This window comes from Orbicella franksi, chromosome 13 (genome assembly GCF_964199315.1).
Source record: "Orbicella franksi chromosome 13, jaOrbFran1.1, whole genome shotgun sequence".
In the NCBI taxonomy this organism is placed as follows: Eukaryota; Metazoa; Cnidaria; class Anthozoa; order Scleractinia; family Merulinidae; genus Orbicella; species Orbicella franksi.
In genome coordinates, this window is record NC_138157.1 from 15963043 (window position 1) to 15988921 (window position 25879).

The 25879-nt window shown below is 37.7% G+C and overlaps 2 protein-coding genes across 3 annotated transcripts in view; both read left to right on the top strand.

Moving 5' to 3' along the window:
• The first annotated feature begins 2132 nt into the window (after positions 1-2132).
• On the top strand, positions 2133-9911 carry LOC145464764 (uncharacterized). 2 transcript variants are annotated; one of them, XM_081448554.1, is made up of 3 exons: positions 2133-2254; positions 4208-4397; positions 9503-9911. In XM_081448554.1, the coding sequence occupies exons 1-3, from the start codon at positions 2190-2192 to the stop codon at positions 9791-9793; spliced, it is 546 nt and encodes a 181-aa protein (XP_081304680.1). In that variant the 5' UTR covers positions 2133-2189; the 3' UTR covers positions 9794-9911. The 2 variants fall into 2 exon arrangements, with proteins under 2 accessions (XP_081304680.1, XP_081304681.1); XM_081448555.1 differs by having other exon boundaries at positions 2177-2935.
• Positions 9912-19163: 9252 nt separating this feature from the next.
• LOC145464767 (uncharacterized) overlaps positions 19164-25879 on the top strand; it is a 57517-nt gene continuing 50801 nt past the window's right edge. The window contains exon 1 of the mRNA XM_081448558.1: positions 19164-25174. The gene's annotated coding sequence lies outside the window, so the exon portion shown is untranslated. The remainder of the gene's footprint in view (positions 25175-25879) is intronic.

Below are 25879 nucleotides of genomic sequence, written 5' to 3' on the forward strand. Positions count from 1 at the left end.
AAGTTCTATGACAGCTCACAGGTAATGAGCTAATAAATATTCAATTTTATTGCTTCAAAGTCAGCGAAAAACTTTATTGCACAGTTTTCTCACGACAGGGTCAACTACACGGCTGAACTCGAGCACAAGGCGATACAGCTTTCAAAAACGACAAGTACAGAAAGTGCGAGCGGAGCACCAAGGGTAAAAGGTTTCTGACAAGCGTGTGGAATTGGCTCAACTGAGTGGTATCGGACAAGGTGAAGCGGTGCAAGGCTGGCGCAGATGTTTATTACAACGCGGTCTACTATTTTGGCCATGCCAACTTCGAGAAATTATGCATGCACAAAGAGCCTTGGTGATCCCAAGAAGGTCTTGGGTGGCTAAAACTGTAGCTAAGAAACAAAGCAAAACAATGCCGACCAGAAAAATAATAGTGTACATTCCCTAGCTGGTCATAATAAACAGCTATACTGATGGAGATTCATGAATTCTTTCGTGTTCTTTTGTTGAGTCGTGGAGAAGAATAGCAAACGAATATCATACCCCTGAATGTCAAAATTTCTCCTGGACATAACTCAAAAGAAAAAAATCAATACGTCTATTCCCGAACATTTACTGTCGTTTTCTCTCTCTCTTTTCATGAATTAGCCCCGAAAAAGTGCGACTTGTTAATGAAAATAGTATAGATTTCGATTTTGAGTTTCTTCTGAGGTCATTACCAGACAATTGCTCCTTAAGCTGGTTGTTCTATTTTTTTGCAGCTACACCAGGCTGTCGAGACCCAACCAGGTCGAAACAGCTGTCCACGGTTGCAATTCTTGGCTTTCAGTTTGGGCGCTATCATGTCGTTGTCCCTTTCTACGTAGTAATCAGCCTTGCCTCATTGTTATGTAGTGTAGGAAATCATTCTAGAAAAATGCCTGTTACATTGGGCGCAATCAAGAGACTTTGAAAGTCAATGCACGTGAATTCGTCGTTCACAGTTAACAGAGAGGAATCGTTATGAGGCCAGACTAGGCTCTTTATTGTTTGTTTTTGTTTGGGTTTTTAGCCCTAACCGTGCACAAGACACAATAGGAACTAACCAATGGGAACGTTTTGGTGACGTAACTCATGCATAGTGCAAGATTAACATTAGATTATACACGGTCGTAGACCTTCCAACATAAATCTTGGCATCTTTGTTTGCTCCTTTGATGGTTACCGGGATTCATAACCATTCTCCTCAATTAACTATGGTCATACTTCTTGTAGTGGACATGATATGTAATCAGCAACACCTTCCCCCTGACTCATCCCCAGGTTACCGCCTATCTTTTCCCGACAAGGTCTTCTCTGATATTCAATTAGTCATCACTAAATAAAAAGATGGCGGCTTGTTGCATAATCAGTGTCTGCGAACATTTCTGGGTTTGATGTTTTTGTTAGGTCGAATTCCCTAGCTCCGTCTGTTAGATTCACACACATCATTAGCGACGGCAACTTCCCCCGAACAACCCTCTATGCTATGTATGATAATATTTTTTTTCTTCCGGACAAATTATGTTTGACAAACCATAAAATAAGCAAGTTTTTTCAATTAAGCTACGATTAAGGCAAGTGAATCAAAATTAAATGATCAATTTTTCCTTAACAATCTCGGTAGAGTTTATAGAACAACAACAACCATCCATTTATTTGCCGGCACAAAACATATATAGATAATCGTTCTTTTCGGAAGATAGTATTATATCAGAGGGCCAATTCTCACCAGATTGTTTGTGATTCCGTGTTGTCTGAGCGTTTTTTAAAGTCGTCAAACCAAAGCCTTTGCAAATATCAATATAACTTTAATAAAAACACGAATTTTCAGTGACACCCACGATTCGTGTCAACTACGGCTAATTAAAATTTGTTCAAAGCACGATATATATATTATCTAGTAATCTGATTGGTTTCGTATGCGGTCTGAACTTTTCAATAAGAACCCCTAAGATGGACTGCTCATAAAATTAATTTCGTGCGTTTGCTTAATTTTCAAGTCATTATAAAAAAGATAAATTTTCCCACAGTCACCCTGACCTCTGAGAACTCCTTCATGTCTCGCCGACAGTTTGGTGAATTAAAACTTTTTTGAATAAACTTGTCATAGTCGTACGACAAAACAACTGGAACAAAAAAAATTGGGGCGATATTGTCCTGATAAGTTCTGACCTGGCGCCTGTCGAATGATATATATTTACAGACTTGTTTGCTATTTAAATCACCACAGTTCCCGGAAATACAAGTCTAGGTGAGAATATGTAAACTATAGGTGAGAATAATAGGTGAGAATGTGTAACGGAAAGCTGCTAACTTGGTTTGAACCAGAGCGCAGGATTCTATTTGCACGGCATACTTGTGTGGGGAATTTTTTAGTATATCTGGAAAAAATGTTACCCATCCGGTCCGTAATGATTACTATTCCAAAAGAGGAATCCATTATTGGAAATTTTATTTTTGAGAGCTTCATTTGAGGCAAAGACAGTGGCAAAAAATATAGTCTATTCAATCGAAGGCACTTTCTTATCGTTACGTGATGAATAAGGTGTCGTCAAAAGATGTCTCTTAAACCTTTGCCAATTTGGGTGTGGGATTAAAAATGATCACGAAATGTGTTTGACAGGCCCAGCTGATAAGCATTTAATTTTTTCGGAATTTATTTATGCGAGGAGCACTGTTTATATCGTTTAAAGTGGCTCTATCATTCTAAATGGAATAGCACGCACATGATATTTGAAGTGGTACTAGAGAATTGAGGCGTCCGTGTGCTTGAGGCTATCACAGCTCATTAACCAGTGAGAGACATGGATGTATCGGTTAATTGCTAACCCTGCAATATAAAACGAGTTCGTTTATCACGCTATATCGCCTTTTGAGTTACCGCTTTCCAAAGATTGAAGATCTCGAGGGGCAGTGAAGAATTCGAAGATAAGTATGTAAACACAATGCAATTTTTAAGTTACACGTTTTGTTTCCCTGAAAGGCTTACAGAAATTGCTTTGGTCAGACAACATGTAAAGCTTTAGTAAGTACTAGTAGGAGAAAATCATTTTACAGTGTATACTAGTTATTTCTCATTTTCACTAAACAAGGTAAGCAAAGATTTGAAGTTAGATAACAAGCTCTAAACGGGGACACTATAAGCTATCTCGATTAACGTCCAAACGTCAATCCTTAGAAACATATTTTCACCGATGGAAACCTAATGATAATGTTTTAGTTTTGTTAAAAATCCCTATGTAAGTGCACTGAAGTTATAAAAGGAGTGTTATAATGTTTTGTAACATATCAAACACGAAAGACCGTGTTTGACCACATTTCCAAACACCGAGAAGAGAGTTGAAAATACGACGTGCAGAGGAGTATATTTGACGAACTTCTAGGTGTTTGGAAATGCGCTCAAACACTATCTTGAGTGTTTGATATATCTTCTCAATCGAAACTAAAACTAAGGAGAAAACGGAGAAATAAAATCGTAAAAATCTATGCTAATTTAGATCAGATATCTAAACACCGTCACGGTCATGATTTCCATTGTCAAAACTTGATGAATTATTAATGAGTTTGAGAAGTCAAATTGAATGAGTCAAGTAGACGTTAATTTTTCAAATTCTTTAGTCAGTTACATCTTGGAAAAATCCCCCAAAAGTAATCTCAATTTGCTCTCCCTTTGCAATTCGTTTTTACTGAGGAGCATCTTATGCACAGTTACACCTTAAGCACGGTATTGACCAAAATTACAGGAATATCATCGAGACTGTGTCCCGCGTGTACGTTTTATTTTTTTTTAGTCACGAACTATATTCCACTATCACTAAGAAAGAACTAACAGAAGGGGTAGGGTGCAGAGGGTGTAAGATACTTACACAATTTAAAGTTTGAACTAAAACACCAGAGGCCAACATCAGGTTTTGTTCGGATTTATAAATACCCGGACACTTGAAAGCAGTTGAAATATAAGGTGATTTCTGAGAAAAACTAGAATTTCTTCGCAAGATACTGAAATATATGAGGTTGTCTGACCAGTTGAATGAGCGGAATTCGTTTCGAAGCTAAACTAGCGGTGATACCACAAAACACTTCCTACTGCAGAATTCATTGAGGTGAAAGACATTTAGTCCGCTCTATCAAATGGCGCCAGATGGATTTACAATGAATTTAAAAATGTCGAATTTTTATCTTTTTATCTTTCATCTCTTAATAGAGTCGAAATGAGAATGGTACCAATTCTAGCCACCATCTTGCTGATGATCCTGTTGATGAGCCCGGAAGTGACGTCACAGTCCAACTGCTACATAAAGACTAATGGTTGCAGTGTACCGTTTAACCTTCCGTTCATTTACAAAAAGACTTTCACTCCAGCCTGCGTCAAACACGATGTCTGCTATAGCTGTGTAAGATTCAGCACGAGTTTGCTGATTCGTGCAATATTTATACCTATATGATCGTACCTTCGGAGGAATATCAGGCGAGTTTTGGTCGAGCCATGGTTCCTATGGCAAGACCAAACGGGCCTGAAGTCGAAGCGTACCAAGAAGGTACTGTTAGGTATTTACCGTACCCAAATTCGGCCAAGTGAGCATCATATCGTAGCCTTATCAGGTCAGTGACTTGATATCGTAGGATATCAGAACAGTAGACACGGCCTCTGATTGGCTAATTGCGAATTTGGATACGATAAGACGTTGTAAAAGGGCACATATCAAGCTGTGTTTCACATATGTTATTTGGGGCTTCGTAAATGACCGAGATCAAGAACAGGGAGCTTAAGAGCGACTGTCTATAGGGACCGAATGAGATTGAAAAAATGTGGCACAAGGTTGGAAAAGTGGACCCCTTAATATTTCGTCCAGAGATAACTTATGGTATGCTAAGAATCGTGATATAAGTCTTAGGTTCTAGAGTTTTTACATTTTTGAGAAAATTACGAAAAACCGTCCACAACCCGTCACGCCGAAAAATCACAGAAATGAGGTCAAATTTCTCGACCAGATAATCGAACTCGCGTGAAGGCGCATAGCAAATTATGGTTCTCCTTAGTTTATAATTTTATTTAGGAGGTATTTCTAAGTTGCTTTGATGATATTTTAGACTTACAATTGTAATTCCGAATTCCTGGAGAGCAAGCGAAGAGAAACGAAGTTTCTAGACTTTGAAAATCAAAAATTCCATACCGTTTTCAAATATCTCAAAACATACTCGGTATTATGTCGAATTCTTTCAAAATTCGATTCTGGCAAGTAAAAGAGCTGTTTTTGAACATGATATAATTTTTTTCTTGGCAAAAGTTATTTCTAAGGCGAGCGACCCCATGCAAGTTGACCCAATTTGACCTTTAGAGGAGATTTTGTTTAATCAGGAAATGTAAACAATTCGACTAGCCTTAGCTCGCTTTCTGAACAAACCGTTGAAAAACCCTGCCATTTTCCTTTAAAACTACCTAGTAAACCTGAGATAATGCTTTGATGACGGCTTACCTTCCAAATGGGTGTTTGAAGGCAAATAATTTTGATATTCTCAGTTAGTTTTTCCATTGATTTCTTGCCGCCGCGCTTTATAATTTAGGGTCATATCTTGACATCGAGCTTCTACGCCGGTTCCAGGCTAAGCTTGTGCAACACTTATCCGGAAAATCAATCCATATGTTGCAATATCTACCTCTCAGTGAGCAACCTCTTGATATTCATTTAATTTCTTGTATAATAAAAAAATTCGTAAGCGCAAGCAACCTCGTTCCCACGGTCTCTCATCTTACCGCCCCCTGGAGCGAGCCAGGGGGCGGTAAGATAAGAGACCCTGGGAACGAGGTTGAAGCGCAAGACGTAAATCTAACGTAAATCTCGGTCTAGTGAGTGTAACGCAATCTTTCCTTCGTCACTTCCGGACCAAGTGATTAACTTTTTTCTGACGGGGGAGGGGGAAAGAAGTTTTCCTATGTAGACAATTTCTTTTTTTGCTGATGTTGCACGCAATGCACTTAACGGTTTATTACATGGCTACTGCAGCAATTTAATTAAGATTTTCCATCATGATATAAACATACACAAGACTTTTTCATGTCTTTTGTTCAAAATATTTAATACAGTAATTTACTCAATTGCTTTCGCTCAAAATACGTTTTTCTTTCAGGTTAAAAGGGGACAAGTTCCCGTTTTTCTCCTTAGTGCACTCAGCTATTGCTCAGCTCAGTGGGTAGTGGAAATAGCCAAGAGTTCATAACCACACCCTATTCACTCCTCCCTAGTCCCCTACCCCACCCTCGTGCTAACTTTGAATTTAAAGCGAGTGAAAACAAAATGTATTTGAGGTAAAGGAAGGCCCATTCCATTTTTTTATTAAAGTGACGGGGTGGGGGGGTGGGACTGGAAGATTTTGAAAACAAAATTGCGCGGGCGCAAGCCGGAAAACAAATTTCCTGCAGAGCGCAAACTTATACAAATCTCCTGTAGCATCTTAGTATGATGGATTCTAAGAAGAAAGTCTATATGACCGAGCTTTTGTGGCGTGATATATCATTGTTACAAGTTAGCAAGGGAACTAAATCTTGGACTTTAGTGCTTCGAGGGTCTTGACCGCATTGGCCACCAACTAGCCGCTGAAACGAGCAATTTCTATTCATCTTCCAATTTTTCAACCGATGACGCAGAGCAAATGACTCAACTTCGGCAGAGGTAAACACATGCGTCCTAATTACTCGGAAGCCGAATTGTAGATAACGTTTGATTTCGAAGTGTGTTTTTTTTATTATTTTTTTGACAAAGTGAGCGCTCAAGGTTATACAATACACTGTTCAAAAGACCTAAACCCATTGTCCTGCACATATCTTTGTAAAGTTGTAAAGATTTTAATCCAGTGGAGTTTGTCCGCGTAATAAGGTTTGCCGAATTCAAGAAGTTAGGAGCCTCGCATGTGCTAGCTTCGCTTATCGGGCGAGTGATCGAAAAGTTCGATTTTAAAAGATAATATATAGCTCGAACACCGTGAGAATTCTATATTTAGGACTTTTTAAGAGGTAAACAAAGCGTTTGCCACAGATCTATTTGCGTTTGGTAATAATCTGTTTTAAACTTAGATCTCTCTCGATGGCAACTCTCAAAACAGTTTTACGAGCTCTTTGCTCGTACGAAAAGAAACATGCGAAATATGTCTTGCGCGAAACCAAAAGCAAATCATTCTCAGTTTCCAAAGGGATAGTTTTCGAGAATCACATAAAAGCGTGCGTCTACGTCTGCATCAAAAAGTATCTTGTTGAACATAATTCCTAAAAAGTTAGATGCGCCACGAAGAGGACCTATTTGCGTGTTCACCTGCCATGGGCAAATTGGTAAATATATTTAAAACAAATTACCAAAACTCGCTTTGCGGCTAGTAACTAGCCCTTTTTCAGATATATATATATATATTACTATTCCCTTTAATCTAGCTTTACGAAATCATTAGCAATGGACCTGCCCAGGCATTTGACTTTTGGAGCTAAAACTAGATAGGATTTCTAGCTTGTTGCACAGTCACTAGAAAATGGGAAAAATAAATGTGTTGCGTGTACATACACCGATTCAAAGTATTGCATACAAAGAACTCTCCTTCGAAATAGGCTTGTGGTTACAAATAAAAAAGTTACAAAAAACCAAAACGAAAACATTGTATGCTAGTAAGGAAGAAAATGAAGAAATGAACAAGAGCAAGACAAAAATATCCACGCAGATGTATTTGCGGCACGTGATCACTTAGATGGAAAGACTGCGTGACATCTATCGGGGTCTATTTTTCAGTTCAATCAGTTCCTTCACTTCTTGCCTCTTTTCGTTAGAAATATTCAATACAAAACTCAATAGATACCCAGAAGATGCTTTATATGCAAGACATGGATCCAGGTCCTGCAAAAATATTGCACAAGCCAGAGAAAGGTGACACTTAGAAAATGCCGTAGCCGTATGAAAAGGCCGGTGGCTGAGCGCGGCAGCAAGACACAGGAATATTATCGAAGAACATCAAAATTATTTGCCTTCAAACACCCATTTGGAAGGTAAGCTGCCATCGAAGTTTTATCTCAGGTTTACTGGGTAGTTTCAATGGGAAATGGCAAGGTTTTTCAATGGTTTGCTCAGAAAGCGAGCTAAGGCTAGTCGAATTGTTTACATTTCCTGATTAAATAAAATCTCCTCTAAAGGTCAAATTGGGTCAACTTGCATGGGGTCGCTCGCCTCAGAAATAACTTTTGCCAAGAAAAAAATTATATCATGTTCAAAAACAGCTCTTGTACTTGCCAGAATCGAATTTTGAAAGAATTCTACATAATACCGAATATGTTTTGAGATGTTTGGAAACGGTATGGAATTTTTGATTTTCAAAGTCCAGAAACTTCGTTTCTCTTCGCTTGCTCTCCAGGAATTCGGAGTTACAATTGTAAGTCTAAAATATCATCAAAGCAACTTAGCAATACCTCCTAAATAAAATTATAAACTAAGGAAACCCATAATTTGCTATGCGCCTTCACGCGAGTTCAATTATCTGATCGTGAAATTTGACCTCACTTCTGTGATTTTTCGGCTTCACGGGTTGTGGACGGTTTTTCGTAATTTTCTCAAAAATGTAAGAACTCTAGAACCTAAGACTTATATCACGATTCTTAGCATACCATAGGTTATCTCTGGACGAAATATCAAGGGGTCCATTTTTCCGACCTTGTGCCGCACCTCACGCGGTGGTTAGGTAGAGTGGCTCTTAAGAGCAATTATAAAAACACGGAATATCAAGTGATATAAACAATCAATCAATCAATCAATCAGTTTATTAATAAGAAATAATCTTTAATAAGGAGTGGGACGAGGTTTCCCTCCATACCCGAGCAAGAGGCTCATGTATAAAACGCTTGACAATAAGTTATATACGTTTAGTCAAAGAAGGACTGAGCTTTAAATAACCCCTGAGGTTCCCGCGTCGGTTCTCGTTACCAATATAAATGTTGAAAGTCGTTCCCCAACGTTCAAAATGTATGTTCCGTTGTACAATATGCGCTGTTTTATGATGCATTGCTTATTACTGCGCTGTTTGTATTTCGTTCTTCATCAAGCTTTGATAACTGAGGAACAATAGTATAGGTAATGTCCACTCTAAGCCGGAGAACCTTGAAAACACAGCTTTACTTCTGCGCTTAGGTCTACCGACGACACTAATTCCGCATCACGAAAACGGAGCTTTTCTAAGACGCTCCTAGCCTCAAACCGAAGGAATCTGAAAACGCCAGCTTTGCGATTTAGCTGTGGACGGAAAACATTTTGAAAACCGGAAACGATAACATTACGACAATCATGTGATTTCCCAGTCCCAGTCCAAAATGACCGGTGATGGACGCGTTTGTAAACTTCTCCGGCGTAGTGTGGACGGAAAACATTTACACATTTGATGCGTTTTCAGAGTGGAAATGCCGTTTCCAAATTTCTCCAGCGTAGTGTGGACGGGACCTTGAATTATATCTAACTATCTGCACGGTTCACAGGGTGAGCACTATGGATGGAACCAAGCGCAGTGTGACGACGCGTTTAAACGCGACATGTACAAACTGTGCGAGAACTCCGTGAAAGGAAAACGCTTTTTGTTTTCTTCTGTGTCGGATTTGCTGAAGAAGCTGGCTGATAAAGTGAAGAGGTGTAAAACGTTTGGTGCAGACGTCTACCACAAAGCTGTTCAAACGGCTGGCCATCTTTACTGGGAGAAAAATCCTCCAGCTTGGTGCAACCCTCCCTGTGCCAAACAACGTGGAGACCCAACAAAGCTGCTCAACGTTTAGCTGGGAACGAGAAAGAAATGGCGTTAGATTAGAAAGGTGCACAAATGTAACAGAAAATGAAATTAAAGGTGTACACGAACATTGGTTGTCGATGTCGTTAGTGAGAGTGGTAAAGATGTGACTTACTTTGTTGTTCTTTACACACCCTGAAGAGATTTCACTGAAGAGCTCATTGTGAATTGAAGAGCTCATTCTCTTGTCTTTCACTTTGCTCCTTGTCCTTTTCAAAATTCTGTTCAAAGATTTTAAATATGTCTGTCTTGCAGATCTTTTTCAAACTACACCCGATTTCAGACTAACATAGCTCAAAAAGCGTAAATTAATCCATTCCTAGGCTGATCCATTTCGGTGGTGTTTATATATCTGCCTTTGAAGCACATATACCTTTATGATATACATGGGACCCTGCGCGCGCTCTGATTAGTCAAAAACCCATGTTTTATCAGACTTTGTAATATAGATAGGACCCTGCGCGCGCTCAGAATGGTCAAAAACCCATGTTTTATCAGAGTATAAAACAAAGAAAAAGCGGGTTTTATTGTTTATGGCCACATTACCTCTATATCATAAAGCAAATGAAGAAGCCTAAGCCGTGTATTACACTGTGATAAAACGCTCCGGACATTGAGAACACTCGAGAAATGTAGAAAACACGAGTCGCAGGCGTGTTCTCAAATGCCCGTCGAGTTTTATCACAATGTATCACACGGTTTAGGCTTCTTTATTTGTTAAATAAAGCTTATATATGAGAAACACCAGGAAAATTAAGCAACATTCAATCCGGCTTGATCCTTTTAAAGTACGTACAAATTCGGACTCTTAAAACTATTTGGGTGTGAAATTTTCCAAGAGTCACTCTTTTCTTTAGGTAGAAAACGATAACGGACAGAGAACAGATGATCATTTGACTCATTCGATTTCTGTTGATTTTGACTATTTTTTTTCGATAAATTTTCTCTAACCTATAGTCTTAACTATATATCATACAAGGTAATGTGAAGGAATAGGCCAAAACTAAAAGGAGGGAGGAAACAGCAGGGCGGCTTGGAGCGAGACAACTATGAAATTGTAAGATAAGAGACCAGTAAGGGGAGGATAAGGCGAAGGAAATTGAAGCCAAGAGAATGAGGCAAGAATACATGAAGGAAGAGAGGGCGAAAGAAATTGAAGAGAGTCAAAAAGTAAGCCAAGAGAATTGGGTGAGACTATAAGAGGGAGGAGAGGGCGAAAGAAACTGAAGAGAGGCAAAAAGTAAACCATGAGAATAAGAGGGGGGAGAGAAAAGAAGGCGATGGAAATTGGATCGAGACAAAAAGTAAGGCCGGAGAAAAGAGTTAGATTTAAAGGGGGAGTAATAAGCTAGGACGACACAAATATTAAGCCGCAAGAGAATGGGGTGAGACTGTAGGAGAGAGAAGAGCGGCGAAAGAAACTGGGGCGAGACAAAAAATACGCCAAAAGAAGGCGACGAGGATGCGGGTCAGGAAACTGTGGCGAGACATAAAATGATATCGAAGACAACGGGGCGAAAGCACAAGGGGGAGGAGAGGGCAAGGGAAACTAGAGCGTGACCCACAGCGAGGACAGTGTTTGGGGCGAGACAAGAAGAAAACTAGGGGAGTTGGGCGAGGGTAATAGTAGTGGACAAAAAGTAACACAAGGTAGTGGGCGTAATGTTAAGTGAGGGAGGAGAAGATGAGAGCAGTAGGTAGGGAATCTCAGTGGGAATGGAGCTAACACAGGGGGAAAAAAGAACAGTTAGGGCAGGTCGAGTAATAATCGCTTTGAATTACACTTTCGCAAAGTCCTTTCTTTTGTAGTTTTTTCTGGCTTGCTTTCTTCGCTCGATGTCCTCGTTAGTAGCTCGCCCTTAACTTCTTCCCTCGTAGTAAGCCTCGTAGAAACTCACCGACTAAGCTTCGAAGTCGACTTGTAAACGTACATCTATCACTCAGTTCTATTTTTGAATAATATATCAAAGTGATCTAGATATTGATGTCCTTGACAAGCAGTTCAAAAGTGCGTGTGATATCAAACGAATATGTTAAAGGACTTTACCATCGAAATAATTACTGTTGAATTAGTACACGACAAGGAAATGAGTGCGGTGAACTAACTTCATTGTTAATTATTGTATCATTCACTAATTTTGATTTGAACATAACTTGACGTTTGGAGTTGAGAAAACAAATACAAACGAACATAACCTTTTTCAATGGATACGGAGAACAGCTTTCATACATGTACACACGTATGACGTAAACGTCAGTATTCGTAATGAACTATTGAAAACAATGGACGCATGGTAAATAAGGAACTGGAAGGAACACAAACCTTGCGTCATAAAAAATATTGTCAAAGAAAAACTTTGTCAAGCAAACATTTTGCTCTTTTAGAATTATGAAAAATTCCCTCGTTGTCACGGGATTTTTTCGTGTTATTCCTATCATGAGGAAATCTGAAGGGCAAACAGAAATCGACGATGTTATGGCGCATGGCTTCTACTTGCTTTTCAGGGAAAGAGTAATCCGGAACGTGATAGAGATTTCATACGCGAACGACAAGTTTTAAAGGCGATCATAATCGAGTAATTCCAGGGATCACTAATGGCCTTATCGCCAGCAATTCTTGTCATCGTATGAACTCCAGCTGAACATTAAGTAGGCAGGTAAGAGCATTAACTTACAACTGATATTTGGCAAGCGAATGTTGATCAAGAAAATTCCATCTAGCAGTAAAAACAATGAAGCTAAATCAAACACTTTATGTTTGGCCACTTAAGCTAGCCTGGTTTTCACCAGCGACGCAAGGACAAGCGCAAACATAATAATTCATATTTACCACACGTGGTTATGTTTAGCCAATGAAATCATTGGATCCTTATAACCTCGCGCCTAAACAGTTTGGAAGGTTCGGCTGATTTTACTTGTGCTTTTGTTTACGTCGAATTTCGTTTTCACTTGGGTCATCCCTATTGCTTGCGCTTGTGCTTACGCTTGTTGAAAACCAGGCTTTAAAATCTTCTCCAGTGACCCAAATTGAGTGTCTGTATGTTCTTTACATTCAGTAACAAGACGAACACACTGATACGAGCGTTCGATGCAACATGTCCAAGCAAACCGCCTTGAATACAATCTTCTGTCTAGTCCGTAAAACTCAATATCAATAAGATACAGTCTATTTTTTACTTCAGCACTTTCTAGAAGTTTAGAGGAGTTTTATTTTCGCGGTGTCGCGTGAAATTCCGTTGAACGCGAGGGAACATTTTGTCTTGGACAATATAATAATAATAATTGATAATTCTAATTAAAATTAATTTTCAGGTTATACTGTGCGCTTTAATGATAAATTTGCCTTTTCCACTTCAAAAGGTCCTTATTTTAGTTTTATAGAATGTTCTGTCTTTAGATTCGTCCAATGATCTGTTTTAGTAAGTAAAATCTGGCTTTAAGATGACTGAAAAAAAAAATGTCGTTAATAAGAATTATGCACAATCAAAGTTTTAATCTTAATTACTGTTTTCGTAATCCTAGTGAACTATAGCCATGATTAAGAGTTCGTCCCGTTCGATTCTTTAACGGATTAAAACACTTTCACTTGAAAATATATTTATCTTGAAATTACTTTTGGTATATGAATGAAAGAACGAGAGTTTGCTCTGACAGTGAATTAGATATTCAGATTTTCGCACACATGGTGATGAACTTTTGTCATTTTGATAACCACCATAATTTCGCTATTAAAATTAAGTCATCCTTTAGATAGAAAACATGCCTCTACACACGAGTTCGTTTTCGCCTTCAACTGAAAAAGCTGCCGTGGGACCCACCTTGAAGAATGCCCAATCTCTTTAATACTGCTCTAAGGCCTTAGCAAATTCAAATTAAACAGTGCAAATATTAAACATGGACTGCTTACAGTTTGCTTGAACCATAACAAACATACAGGCCCGAAAGATCAACTTAATTACTACTGGTGCAAGAGAACGAGAGTCAAGATATTCCATAAATATGCCCCTACAGCTGACCCATCAAGGTGATCAAGCTTGTAGACTTACTAGAAATTTGAAGGCTATAGTTATGCTTGATCGATATTGGAATGGAAAATAACAGTGACAAGCGAAACGTTAACAAACAAGTGTGCCAGTTTTGCTGCCAAAAATTCAGTCAATATGGAACGATCCAAGACTTGGAAATTTCGATACACTGACTGGCCGTTAATAACATTATCTCATAAAGAAATGTTCCTGCCATTTCAGTACAGATAAGAGAGGGGTCTTTTCCTAATTGAAAGGGCATTAATGATACTCAGAATGATTTAATTATCTTTTAGTCAAACTTCTGTTTCGTTCATTTCAATTATTTGAATCAAGAATGAAAGATGATCGAGTTCTGACTCATGCAACAATGTTTTCTGTTAGTGAATACATTTTCTAAGCTCAAGTTTTGAAAATAATTGTTTTAAGTTTAGGGAAATCAGTTTTATTGTTTGCCCAAAAACTGACAGAAGATTATGTTTACCTTCGCACGTATTAACGCTCACAAATCAAACTTGAAGAAATACATCAAAAATATAAAGCCTCGTCCCATTGGATCTTTCAAAACTAAACAGCGTTCTAGCAAATAACACTGCCCGTTAGAATAAACCTTGATTTTTTTTTTAATTTTTTACACATTGCGTCACAAACTTGTTCTAACGAGAACTTCTTTAAATAAAGAAGAGCAAACGTTTGTTCGCTTTGAAAAACATTTAGCTCCAATTTTGTCAAGCGACATATCTCAAGCATTCAAGAAGCTGACGATGTAAGCTTTCATTCCGTTCTGGTTATTTATTTCAGACCATTGTTCGTTTTAATTTGTTGTTAACCCTCACTGACTCTATTTTTCTCTTCTAAATTTTAGTTTTTTGCTGTTTCTGCTGAAAAAACCAAGTGAAACGCTGTGTTAATTACTTCAAAGGTAATATATTTAGATACGTTTAATTGAGTTTACTAAATGTTCAGATGTCGAGCTAAAAATTTGTCTTTAGTTATATGAAAATAGAAAATGATTAATGTTTGGCTCCACCAAAACTGATTGGGAGAAACTATCAAATTCAAGTAATCGCATTTCACATATAAATAATTTGGTCATATGCTCACATTAAACCAATTCTTGTTTCTGTAAGCAAGAATGAATTATTTTCACGAGCTTTAAAATAAGATCACTTAGAACAGACGCCTGCATTATTACATTCAAGATGGCAAACTCTCGGAAAAGGACTGCTCAGTTATTTAGTGCCCTGAAAAAAAATTAATTTAAGACCAAAATGTGTCAAGTAGCTTTCTTTCGAGTATTTTAAATAACAAACTAAATTTGAGATTCAAAATAGAAAGAACGAACCTATAAGCAAAGTTTTCCTTTGCTCACAAAACAGTAGCATCCAATAAGAATGATTCTTACAGAATGAGATAAGTTGTTAGATAATTAGCCCCAGCCTGTTTTCTGAGTCAAGATACTTTATTATTTTGCTCATGCTCTTGATGATTCTAGTTTAATGTTCGTTCTAGTTAAAAAAAAAAAAACGTGAATCACATCAGTGTAAGAATTGAAAAGGCTAAACCTTGACTACTCTATCAGATTTTTGAGTTGGGTCTAAGACTGCCGTTATAATCTGGTTTCAAGACTGACATTTGTTTTTTAATTTCAAACCAAACGGAGACAGTGAAAATTTTCATATTAAGGGATGTAAGTACCACGAGTTTCCTCGTAATTTCGCGTATGTTATGATAATTTCATCAGTAGTAAGGAAACTAAACGTGACAAACAAAAATGAACAAGAATGGAAGGCTTCATTCTATTGGACAAAACCATGACTGAACGTTAAACAAAGTGTTTTGACCGATAGCATCACGTATTAGAATTTACCTTGTTTGGCAAACTTGATCTTACAAGAAATTCATTAAACAAAGAAAGGAGAAGTAGTGTGCGGCTTAGCCTGAATAACGATACAAGAAGCTGACAATGTAAGTTATCATTTTAGTTATTAATCTTTGGCATGAAAGGGACTTTCAATAAGTTTTACATTTTTACATTTTGCAGTTACATTTTCGCTCGTTTTTGAATTACATCTTACACACATTTTTCTTTTCGTTTCTACCTTTTAGTCTGTGCTGTTACGCTGAGTTACTTAAGAGGTAATTTGTTTAGTTTTCTTATTCAACTGAGTTCAGTGTTTAGTAATTACTTTAATTACTTTTCTCGGTGCAGAGAAACACTTTAAACATACAAAAATACATTCATTTTTCGGAGAAAGTCCCTTTCATGTGAATCACTTTTGGTGCAATTTAACAACTTCGTATTTTCTTTCTGAGTCAGGTTAAGAACTTCTCTTTCCATGCACATGCTTATTTTAAAATGAAACGTTTCTGTCGTGTTAATTTTTTGTCACAAACATAAGTTTCAATTACTAAGGTGCAATTTTCCTTCATCTATGTTGAGTGAAAAGAAAAAAAAAAAACAAACCTAAGACGTGAAAAATTCAAGTCCAAAAGTTCTTTATCTATACTTATTAAATTAACAACTTTGATTAGACTGTATCCAAAAACTGTGAATATTTTCCGAAAGTGGCGAAATATTGCTGAATTCGTAAAGGTAGAATTGATCTAAAACGGAGCAAAATTAAGATGATACGCAAAAACTTCCAGGCAAATGGACATGCCGGGAGGTCCAACAAAACTACGAGAATTCGGAATTTTCGAACTTTGTCCACTTTCATCAACATCGCTCTTTTGCAAAGAGTACTTTCCCACCAAGGTCAGTTTGAAAGTGGATTTCAACGAGTAAATTGTTTTTTCTTCCTTTTCTTGCTAGCGCTAAATTTGCAAACTGTCATACCACGTGCATAATTACCTCAAAGGAAAGTATATTTAGAATAAGAGTCTATTTCATTGGTTGATTGAGAATAAATGTAACCAATAAGGCTGCAGGTCTGTTAAATTAAACTTCGAACGTGTATAAACGTGTTTATCTTGACAACAAAGAAAAGAATACATAAAATGGAGGAGTCCATGTCATTGGTCGATTTAAACCTGAACCAGCCAATAATTCTGCTGGTCTTATTTTTGCATTTTACAAGTAAACATAGGCAAAACTTGTTTTCACATGGAACTCACTCACTGTAGACCGATAAAAAGTTCTGTTACATCGCTGATGCATCATTTTCCTTCAGTTGATAGCAACAGGAACAAGGTAGGAACTGTATCAACTATGCTAAGTTAACTGTAAGAGGATTGCATTCAACAGGCAACCATGTTCAAAATGTGCTTGCCGACTTTTCACTCAGGCTGGAAACTCGTTTACCAGAGAAAGAACTAGGGAGAACGTTTTGTCATATTTTCGGAGTATTATTTTCCTAGATACCATCTGGACCAACGTAGGAACGTTTATAAAAAAAAGCTTGTGATAAACTTCTGAAATCAGGTATTCTAAGGAACAAAGTCAGTTTCCAGAACGATGTAGAGCATAAAGTTAAAGGGAAATGAAAATCAAATCAAATCAAAGGAAACTATGAAGAAGTCGTTGATACATTGCCTACATACATTTACTTGATCTATAATTAGTTTATAGAAATGACTTTTTGAAAGCCTTTTTGAACGCTCAGGTAGTGCATGTGCAGTGTAACTAGGCAAGCAAACAAAAATCAAATTACAGGCTGTTTATTCAGACTGCTTATAAATTTTAAAATGGAATATATTAATTAATTTTGATTGGCATTGGAAAAAAATTATTTTTACCTTAACTTGTACATGTAGTGTCAATGGACTTCTACAGTCTGTTGCACAAAGCCATTAAATAAAAGTTCACCTTAATCACCAGTCCCAAATTAACACCCAGTTAGAGTTGTTGGTCATCATCTGTATAATATTGGTGAGTCACTGAGCAGTGCATTTTGGGTCAAGGTAATTTGGTTGTGGCGCTTCTTAAGTTAACATTCGAGTGTTGCATTATGAAAAGGCTGTATTGCAATTATGCAGAACATATGTCACATGATGCCATGGTGTCATTCATTATTTTAAGACAATCAGCTTGAGAATGCCAAGAATATTTTGCACAATTTTACTTTAGCGGGACACAGATCCACTGTAATTGGCTAGGCTGTAGTGGTCTCCCTGCCTAATAATAAAAAATTTATGTATATAAATATTTTAATTAGTCAGGCAAAGCAAACATGAACAATTTGGTTTTAGCTAGCTGTTAAGTGGGAATAGAGAGAAAAGTATTTCTGCAAATATTACAAGAATCATTTCAAACAGTTTTCAGCATTCCTCCCAGAAAGGGCCACTTGAAAAAGCCTGGCTGAAAATGATACTCTTCCATGAAATCCCCTGCTACATCTTGTACCAAAAAGGTTTTATCGAATTTGAACCCAAAGTGAAGGGGATGATTTTGTTCACAGTTATATAAGTTTTCTCCACGTAACTATGCCCAGGGGGTTGGGAAAAGGGACCTTACCAAGTTTTACACAAGGAGGCTCTGCCCCAAGGTAATATACTTTCCCTTTTGTATAGTGCGGTTTTTTTTTCAGAACAGGTTACCCTTTTATAGACATGTAGCTTTAAACTTGAAACCCCTTTCACATATCTACAGTAGACTCATTACTTCTCTATTCGTGGGTAAATGAGCAATGCATGTTTAAAATCCCTGCCTTTTTGTCATACCTACCGCCTGATTAAAAGTGCACCTTGAGTCAACTATAGGGAGTCCCCTCAGCTTGATGCAATACAAAATAAAAAGGGTATTGCAGATTGTAACGTAGACAATAAAAATAACAACAGCTTCTTTCTTGGAAACAGCTCGAGATCACATTATTTTATTCCTATCTTGGGAATTGTTTGTGTTCATTTCACTAGCAAAGCAGAAATATTCAAAACTATTTCAAGTTTTGATTACAGTTGCTTATGTATCTCGTTTCTAGACCAAAAATAAGATTATACATACATAACCAGCCACTATGCTTGTTTGACATGGTTTGTGTTTGACATGTTTGGACAGTAAATCTCTCTCACAAAAACTAGATCTACACAATCTCTTGAATGCTAATTTGTCCATCTATCAATCAAATTTTAGAGCATATTTACTCGATCGTCGATGCTGAAGAAATGCTCATTCTGGTCGAACTGCATAGAATACAGAAGAAATGTAGTGTGAAGAACAACAAAATTAAAAGATTAAGCAATTTGAATTTTTTGCTTGAAGTGAATTAAAGCTTATTTTAAAATACAAAATAATTAAATCACGGATTTAATTTCGAATTTAAGATACCAGCACCGCCAGAATTTTGATGTGTACATAAAAAAACACAATACAGAAACAGGCTACCTTAGGCTTACCTTGGAAGCCTTACCCAAGAAAAAAGCTATGAGCCACCTCTGGTAAACACGATCTCATTTCCTGACTTTGACTGGTAACAATTCTTTGACCTCGCCTACCGCGCTGTTGTGACCAGTACATGATCACAGTCATAAATACCTCTCTCAGCTTTCATCTACGTGTGAGCAAAAGCCCTGGGCAAAATACTACATATTTACAAAAGCGAAACACATGAACCAAAATGGCCGCGCTCAATCTTGGAGAAAAGTCGTACCCAGGCTCTCCATGTTATCGGCCAAAAGTTTACATCTCAGTGAGTGACACGTTTGCATATTTTGCCCCATACTAATAGTCGTTTCTACGCTTCGCGTATCCACGACTTAAAAGAGGTAATTGAATACCCCAGAACTGAAGAAGCGTGTGCTCTGAGTTTGCAGTTTCTTTTCTTACTGCAATCGAATTCGCGAGTTCTTGAAAGTATCCATGCAAATCTATGAATATATTGGAGCAAAACCATCGTTTAGTAAAGTGAAAATTCTAGAGTGACAAACACAGAGTGATCTACATTTTAAAGAAACAGAAATAAAAGAGAGTTCAGTTACGCTGACATAACAAGGAAAGGTGGTTATATTGAGAATGGTAGGTCTGCGTTGTCGTGTTTCACCTTAAAACTGATATCTTTAAAATTACCAGGAACCCATCTTGTACTTTCACGTTAAAATGTACTGAAATTCCACAGCCTCTTTCGATCTGACTTTGTCATTTTTCTCTCGTTTTCTTAACGGTTTAGATGGCGGACGAAGATAATACAGTTATCCAGCCCACCTCGAGGGGGGTTAGGAACGAGCGCTTCCGTCAGGAGATAATGTCGTTTCCGCCCTAAGGTAATTCCCTTGAAATTGTTCTACTATCAAACTTTTTTTGAAATTTGGCATAATTAACATTCATGATATGAACATTAAAAAAATGCAATAAAAAATGGGGTCATCGTGCTTGTTTACGCGTCAGCAGATTTTTAAAATGGGGTATTTTTACTGGTTGCGCGTTAAAAATTCGAATCACCTTCATACCATTCAAATCACCTTCAAGTCTTGGTTACTTGAAAGACAAAATTTTATCTTGAAAGCAAAGCTTCAGTTCTTCACATAAGCAGTATTGCTTCATTTAAGGCGTTTTTGATTGCCTGGTAGTGGGAATATTGCAATTTTTCGGACAGTTCCGTGGTTAGCTTGAAGTCCTCGCCTTGGCCAAAATACACCCAGTACGGAACTATTTTCCAAAAAAGTCATGTTCTACTATCAAACTTTTTTCTTCTTCAAATATGCCCTTTATTAGACTGTTCTTAGCAAATACCTCAAAAACAAATTGGGGGTCACCATGCTCGTTTAAGAGAAAATGAGCATTTATTTCGCTATCGAGCTTAGTTTGAGGGAAATCTCTTACGTTTTCTACGCGCACGCGCTCATGTGCTGTTACCTGAAAAAAGGCGGTTATTTCTCTCTTTTTAGGTGTAGCTTTCATTAGCAAAATAATCACAAGCATAAGCATAAGCTAGTGAGGACGGCAGCGACACAAGCACTGGCATAAGCACAAAACCAAGAAGAATGAACACACTAATTCTACTTGCAGAAACATGATCTTGAATAGGGTCTGGGTGACATAATCTGCTAGTCTAAGTTATCAGTTTAATTTTCTCCCAATTCTCAGCTATAACTTAATTTTGCAGGCCTGAGATCTCTGCTATTATTAAAAAAAAAAAAACACGTCTTATCTGAAGTATCTGTTCAACTTCATCAAGGCCCTCTAAGAAGAATGAACGGTTTTCTTTTTTTTATTTTTACGCGTGGGATTATTCCGTGCGTGGCAACGAGAACAGCAACAACAACAGCAACAAAAGAATGATTGTGTTTATTCAGATCTCAGCAATCACTGAGGCCCAAAGCTTGTTTTCACCAGTGCACGCAGTAAGATGTTGATGATCAGCGACTTTTTAAGAAAATTTCGTAACAAATGGCGTTACTTAACTACACTTTACTGTGTTTGCGTATGTTCCTCATGAAACTCAAGTTTAAATTACTATGATCCAATTTTCCTTTAGTCATGTCAAGTGGGAAAAAAGAAAAAATTTCCGATCCGAAGGTTATAAATCGTCAATTTTTTATTCTTTACCACACTGATAAATTAAATTTTCTGGTATTTTTTTAATGTCATTGTAAAAGAGAAATCACGACCCTCTTTTCCATGATCCACTCTGGTCCCTGTTACAGTTAAGCTTTCTGCATGCAGGTTATCCTTTCCGGGGTCTTGCTCACCTGAGTAAAACCCTGGGGCCCGCACTAGGGTAGGAGAGGTGGGGAAATATCCGCCGAAAGTGAAAACACAGCGGGACGAAATGTAAGCCAGATGAATAGGCCAAGGCTATTAGGGGGAGGAGGGACCGAGGAAATTTCGTGAGACAAAAGGGAAGCCAAGTGATTGGGATGAGACCATAAAGGAGAGAACATTTCGAGGAAATTCGGGCGAAACAAACTGTAACTTACATGAGAATAGATCTAGAACGAGACTATAAAGGAGAGAGGGAAGGAAAATCAGGAGGAGAAAAAAAGGAAGCCAAGGGAATGAGGCGAGACTAAAAGGGGATGAGAGGGCGGGGGAATTTAAAAGACGAGACAAAGAGGAAGGCAAGAGAATGAGGCGAGGCTATTAGAGGGAGGAGAGGGCAGGGGAATTTGGGGCAAGACAAAATGAAAGACAAGTGAATGGAACGAGACTATAAGGGGAAGAGAAGGACGAGGGAAACTAAGGCGAAACAAACAGCTAGGACTGGCACTTTGGTGAGGGAGTTAAGGCGAGGACAAAATGCCAGGCATTTGGGGCAAGGCTTTTAGGGAAGAGGAGGGTGAAGGAAATGGTGCAAAGAGTTTCAACTCCTCCAGCGCGTTGTGTAAATAGCCAATTGGTCAGCCTCCCACCAGTTAGGATTCTTAATAAATTATGTTCTATTTGCAACATTTGTTTACTTACTTACAGTGTCTTCGATCAGCCGGTCAAGTGTCCCTTTGGGCTCCCCCGGTGGACATTGATCTTGTGATAACAAAAATTACACTCCTCACTCCTCTAAGGTAGCTAATTTGTCATGCCGACAATTTTTCCGATGATCACAAGTTTCCTCGCTAAGCTTCGGAAACTCGGCGCTTCTAATAACAAAAGGGCTATTGTTTATGTTAAATCACCAAAATGGACCCACTACAATAGACCATTTCTGAATACACTTGACACTAAGTAAACATGTAAATAAAGTTATTTTATTATCATATTTATTTTATTTATTTAAAACAACGGAGTGAGTGGGAATAAAGCAAACAGAGGGAGAAAAAAGTGAAGGTAATAAGTGTGAGACGAAAGGTAATCGATAGGAATGGGAATGTAGATAATCGCCTAGAACTGACTTTCGCGGCAAAGTCCTTTCTACGTCAGAATTTCCTGACTTCTCTTTGTCGCGACTTAGCTTCAAGGTCGACTTGTAATGACACATTTTTCACTCATTTTACTTTAGATTAGAAAAGCTAACTGACTGAAGGTGGAGTTTAGTTTATCTTGATTATTCAAACAGCTCAAAAAGTGCGTGTGATACCAAACGCATATATTAAAGCACTAAATAATTACTCTTGAATTAGTAAGCGACAAGAAAATGAGCACGGTAAACTAACTTCAATGTTAATCATTGTATCGCTAATTTTGGTTTAAAAATGAGAAAGAGGATACGAGGGCAATCTATTTGCGTTCTTGGGAAACAGGCTCAAAAACCCAGAAACATTAAAGATAAATTAATTGATTGACTTTATGACTGCCACTGAATGAAAAGAAACGATAAACATCCACTATCGACCAGATGATTTGTTGACCGTTAAGTATTTTCAGGGTAAGCTGCTTTAAAACTAAATCGCTTTGTACGTCTTCTAAAAATTCCAGAGATATGTTGGAAGTAACAAGTCAAAAATTTCGCTCCAGACAAAGACCAGTGAGATTGCCGATATAGACTTTCTAGAAATCCTCTCCCAATAATACTTCTCCGTGGCCTGTTGGTTTAGCCGTTGAAAGCACGCGACTTCGTCGCTTCAAAATTGTCTCCTTGCCCCGCTGGAGGGAGATGAACACGGGAAGGATTAAGAAAAGGTCGACTTGTGGGAAGTCTAATGCCGATATTGAATGCTCGAGAATTGTTTGACTCATGTTGTAGATTTTTTTAATTATTTGCTGTAGCTTTTTGTTATTGTGTTAAACGTTTTTCCTGCTCCAAAAAAATTGAGCTTTACACTCGATTCCAACTTTACCAAGAACATTTATGCGTGTTAGACAGAGAATTCATTTTCACAAGTCTTTGGTGAAACCACAAAACTATGTGCAGTCGTAGTATTTCAAAAATCAGAAAAAGAAGACAAAACAGCTTGTTCACGGTCTATTTGAGTTCTTGATAAACAAGCTCCACAGGCTCAACATACATAATATTCAAGATAAATTAATTCATTGAATCGTTGTCTGCCACGAGTAAAACAAACTGGAAACATCCATGATCGAGCAAATAATTGTTTGCCTGCAACGTTTTTGAGGAATAAACTGCATTATAATTTTTTTTTTTGTAACAGTTCTTGATATTGTAAAAGACATAAAAATCAATATTAATTTGGCACATTCAGTGTAAGACTATGAGTAGGTAATGTTTATACACATCTAAGGGTTGTGTCGTTTTTTATGAAAAGTACCTGTTTTATCAGTGCAGGAAAATGACGCAAACTTTCTTAGTTTAATCGCCACTTTGGTTAGTTGTGGATACGTAAATTATTTCATGAAACGAATAAATAATGACTTTGTCATTTTGTTGAAAATAAGGCTAAACTTCAGAATTCACGACCGGTAAAATATTCCTCATCAAATCACTTAAGCTCTCAAAATGGAATCAACAGTCAAACATTCCTCGTTCTATAAGCGAAATTAACACTGGATTTCCTTGCATCATGTAAACACTAAGACAATCTTTCTTGATTTAATCGCCACTTTGATTATCTGTGAATACTTGCGTTGTTTAGTTCTTAGAATAGGTAAAGATTTTTTCACTGCGTTGAAAATAATAGACCTCTTTAGCTTAGGCGGTTTTTTTTTTCCATTGTAGACCACGTAATGTTCTCTAGATAATTTTTCTTTTATCCATCTTAAAATTATTCATTAAAATACATGCGACTATTTAAAAATTTGAAAGCAAGAATTCTCAAGAGTATCATCACGAGGTCTGTAATGGGAACACAAACCGCCCAAGCTAAAGAGGTCTCTTGAAATATATAATTTCGCTCAATAAAGCCACCATCACGATTGAAACGTGCAAGGGATTACAATTTCAAGCAATTTAGCTTTATACATTCGTTTAATTTTCACTCATCCTGTATTAAATGCTGAACATAAATTTGTTCTCTTTACTACTGCTAATATAATAACGAATGCAAACTGAGCAAGAACACAACACTCAAACAAAGGCTGTTTCCTTCCGCAACTGCCCAACAAACGCAATCACCCGTAACTGCAATGTTCACTCACTAACAAGTTAGTATACTCTTTGGAATACTGAACGATGAAAAATATTTTCGCTCGCTGTGTGATCCGAATTGGTTTAAAATTGCCACTGATAAATTCGAAATGGCACAAGATCAAGAAGGCTCCATCAACCATTTGGAAAAATCAAGGAAAAAACAAACCGCCAAACAATACCTCTTAGAACAATACGTACTGTTCTACAAACTTGTTCAGACGAGAAGCGCATCAACCACTAAAAGAAAAACAAACGTTAAGTTAAGTAGGGACATTTTATTTGACCTTTCTGAGCCGTTTTCTCAACAACTTGTCAAGCATGTAAGCCTGTGAGTTTCGCTTCATTGTTGTTATTGTGATCGCTTTAGATCTAAAACACTCATCCTTTTTTCACACTGTTAGTTCTCTGTTGCCGTATCAGACAATCCAGACACTGCGCAGTCATTTGGAGGTAAGCTATGTTTACTAACTACCATAGCACTGTCTCGGCGCAGAAACTTCACCCGCTCTAAAAAGGAAGAAACTAATTCCTTGTAGTCCTGTATCCCTCGACTAAAGACAAATACTTTTAAGGTTATTCCCCAGTATTGCATTGCGCTCCCTACTGCGCATAATTTCACGCGTGATTAGCGCGCGCATTAAAAAATGGCGGCTTTTTCTTTACGGCTGGACCTCGCCATAGAGGTAAATCGTCATTTTCTCGAAAACCGGTATGGTGACCTACCATTTTTTTCTGTTGTGTTCAATTGAGTAATAAATTTCTCAAGGTAAAATAAATATGGGCCAATTCTCAGTGTTGAGCAAGAAACAATCGTCGGAAACGTGACTTTAGCAAGCAATCGTGGCTATAATCATGGTGCTATTGTCAGTATTTATATGGTACAAACAAGGAGCTGTTGTTCCTAAACGAACATGGGGGCCCCTCATTTTTATTTCCAAATTTAAGTTCCTACAATAAAACAGTCAATAGGCAAAGTTTGACGAAAATCTCAGTGTAGGTTCTATTTCAGTGGAATGACCTTAACTAAAACTCGGCGAGTCCCGGTGGACAGCGAGAATGCTAATTTATCATCGGAGCGCCTTAATCCTGGCGAATCTATCAACTCGGCAAAGTTTTCTAGATTTTCAATAAGCGGAAAATTATCTTAAGCTAAAC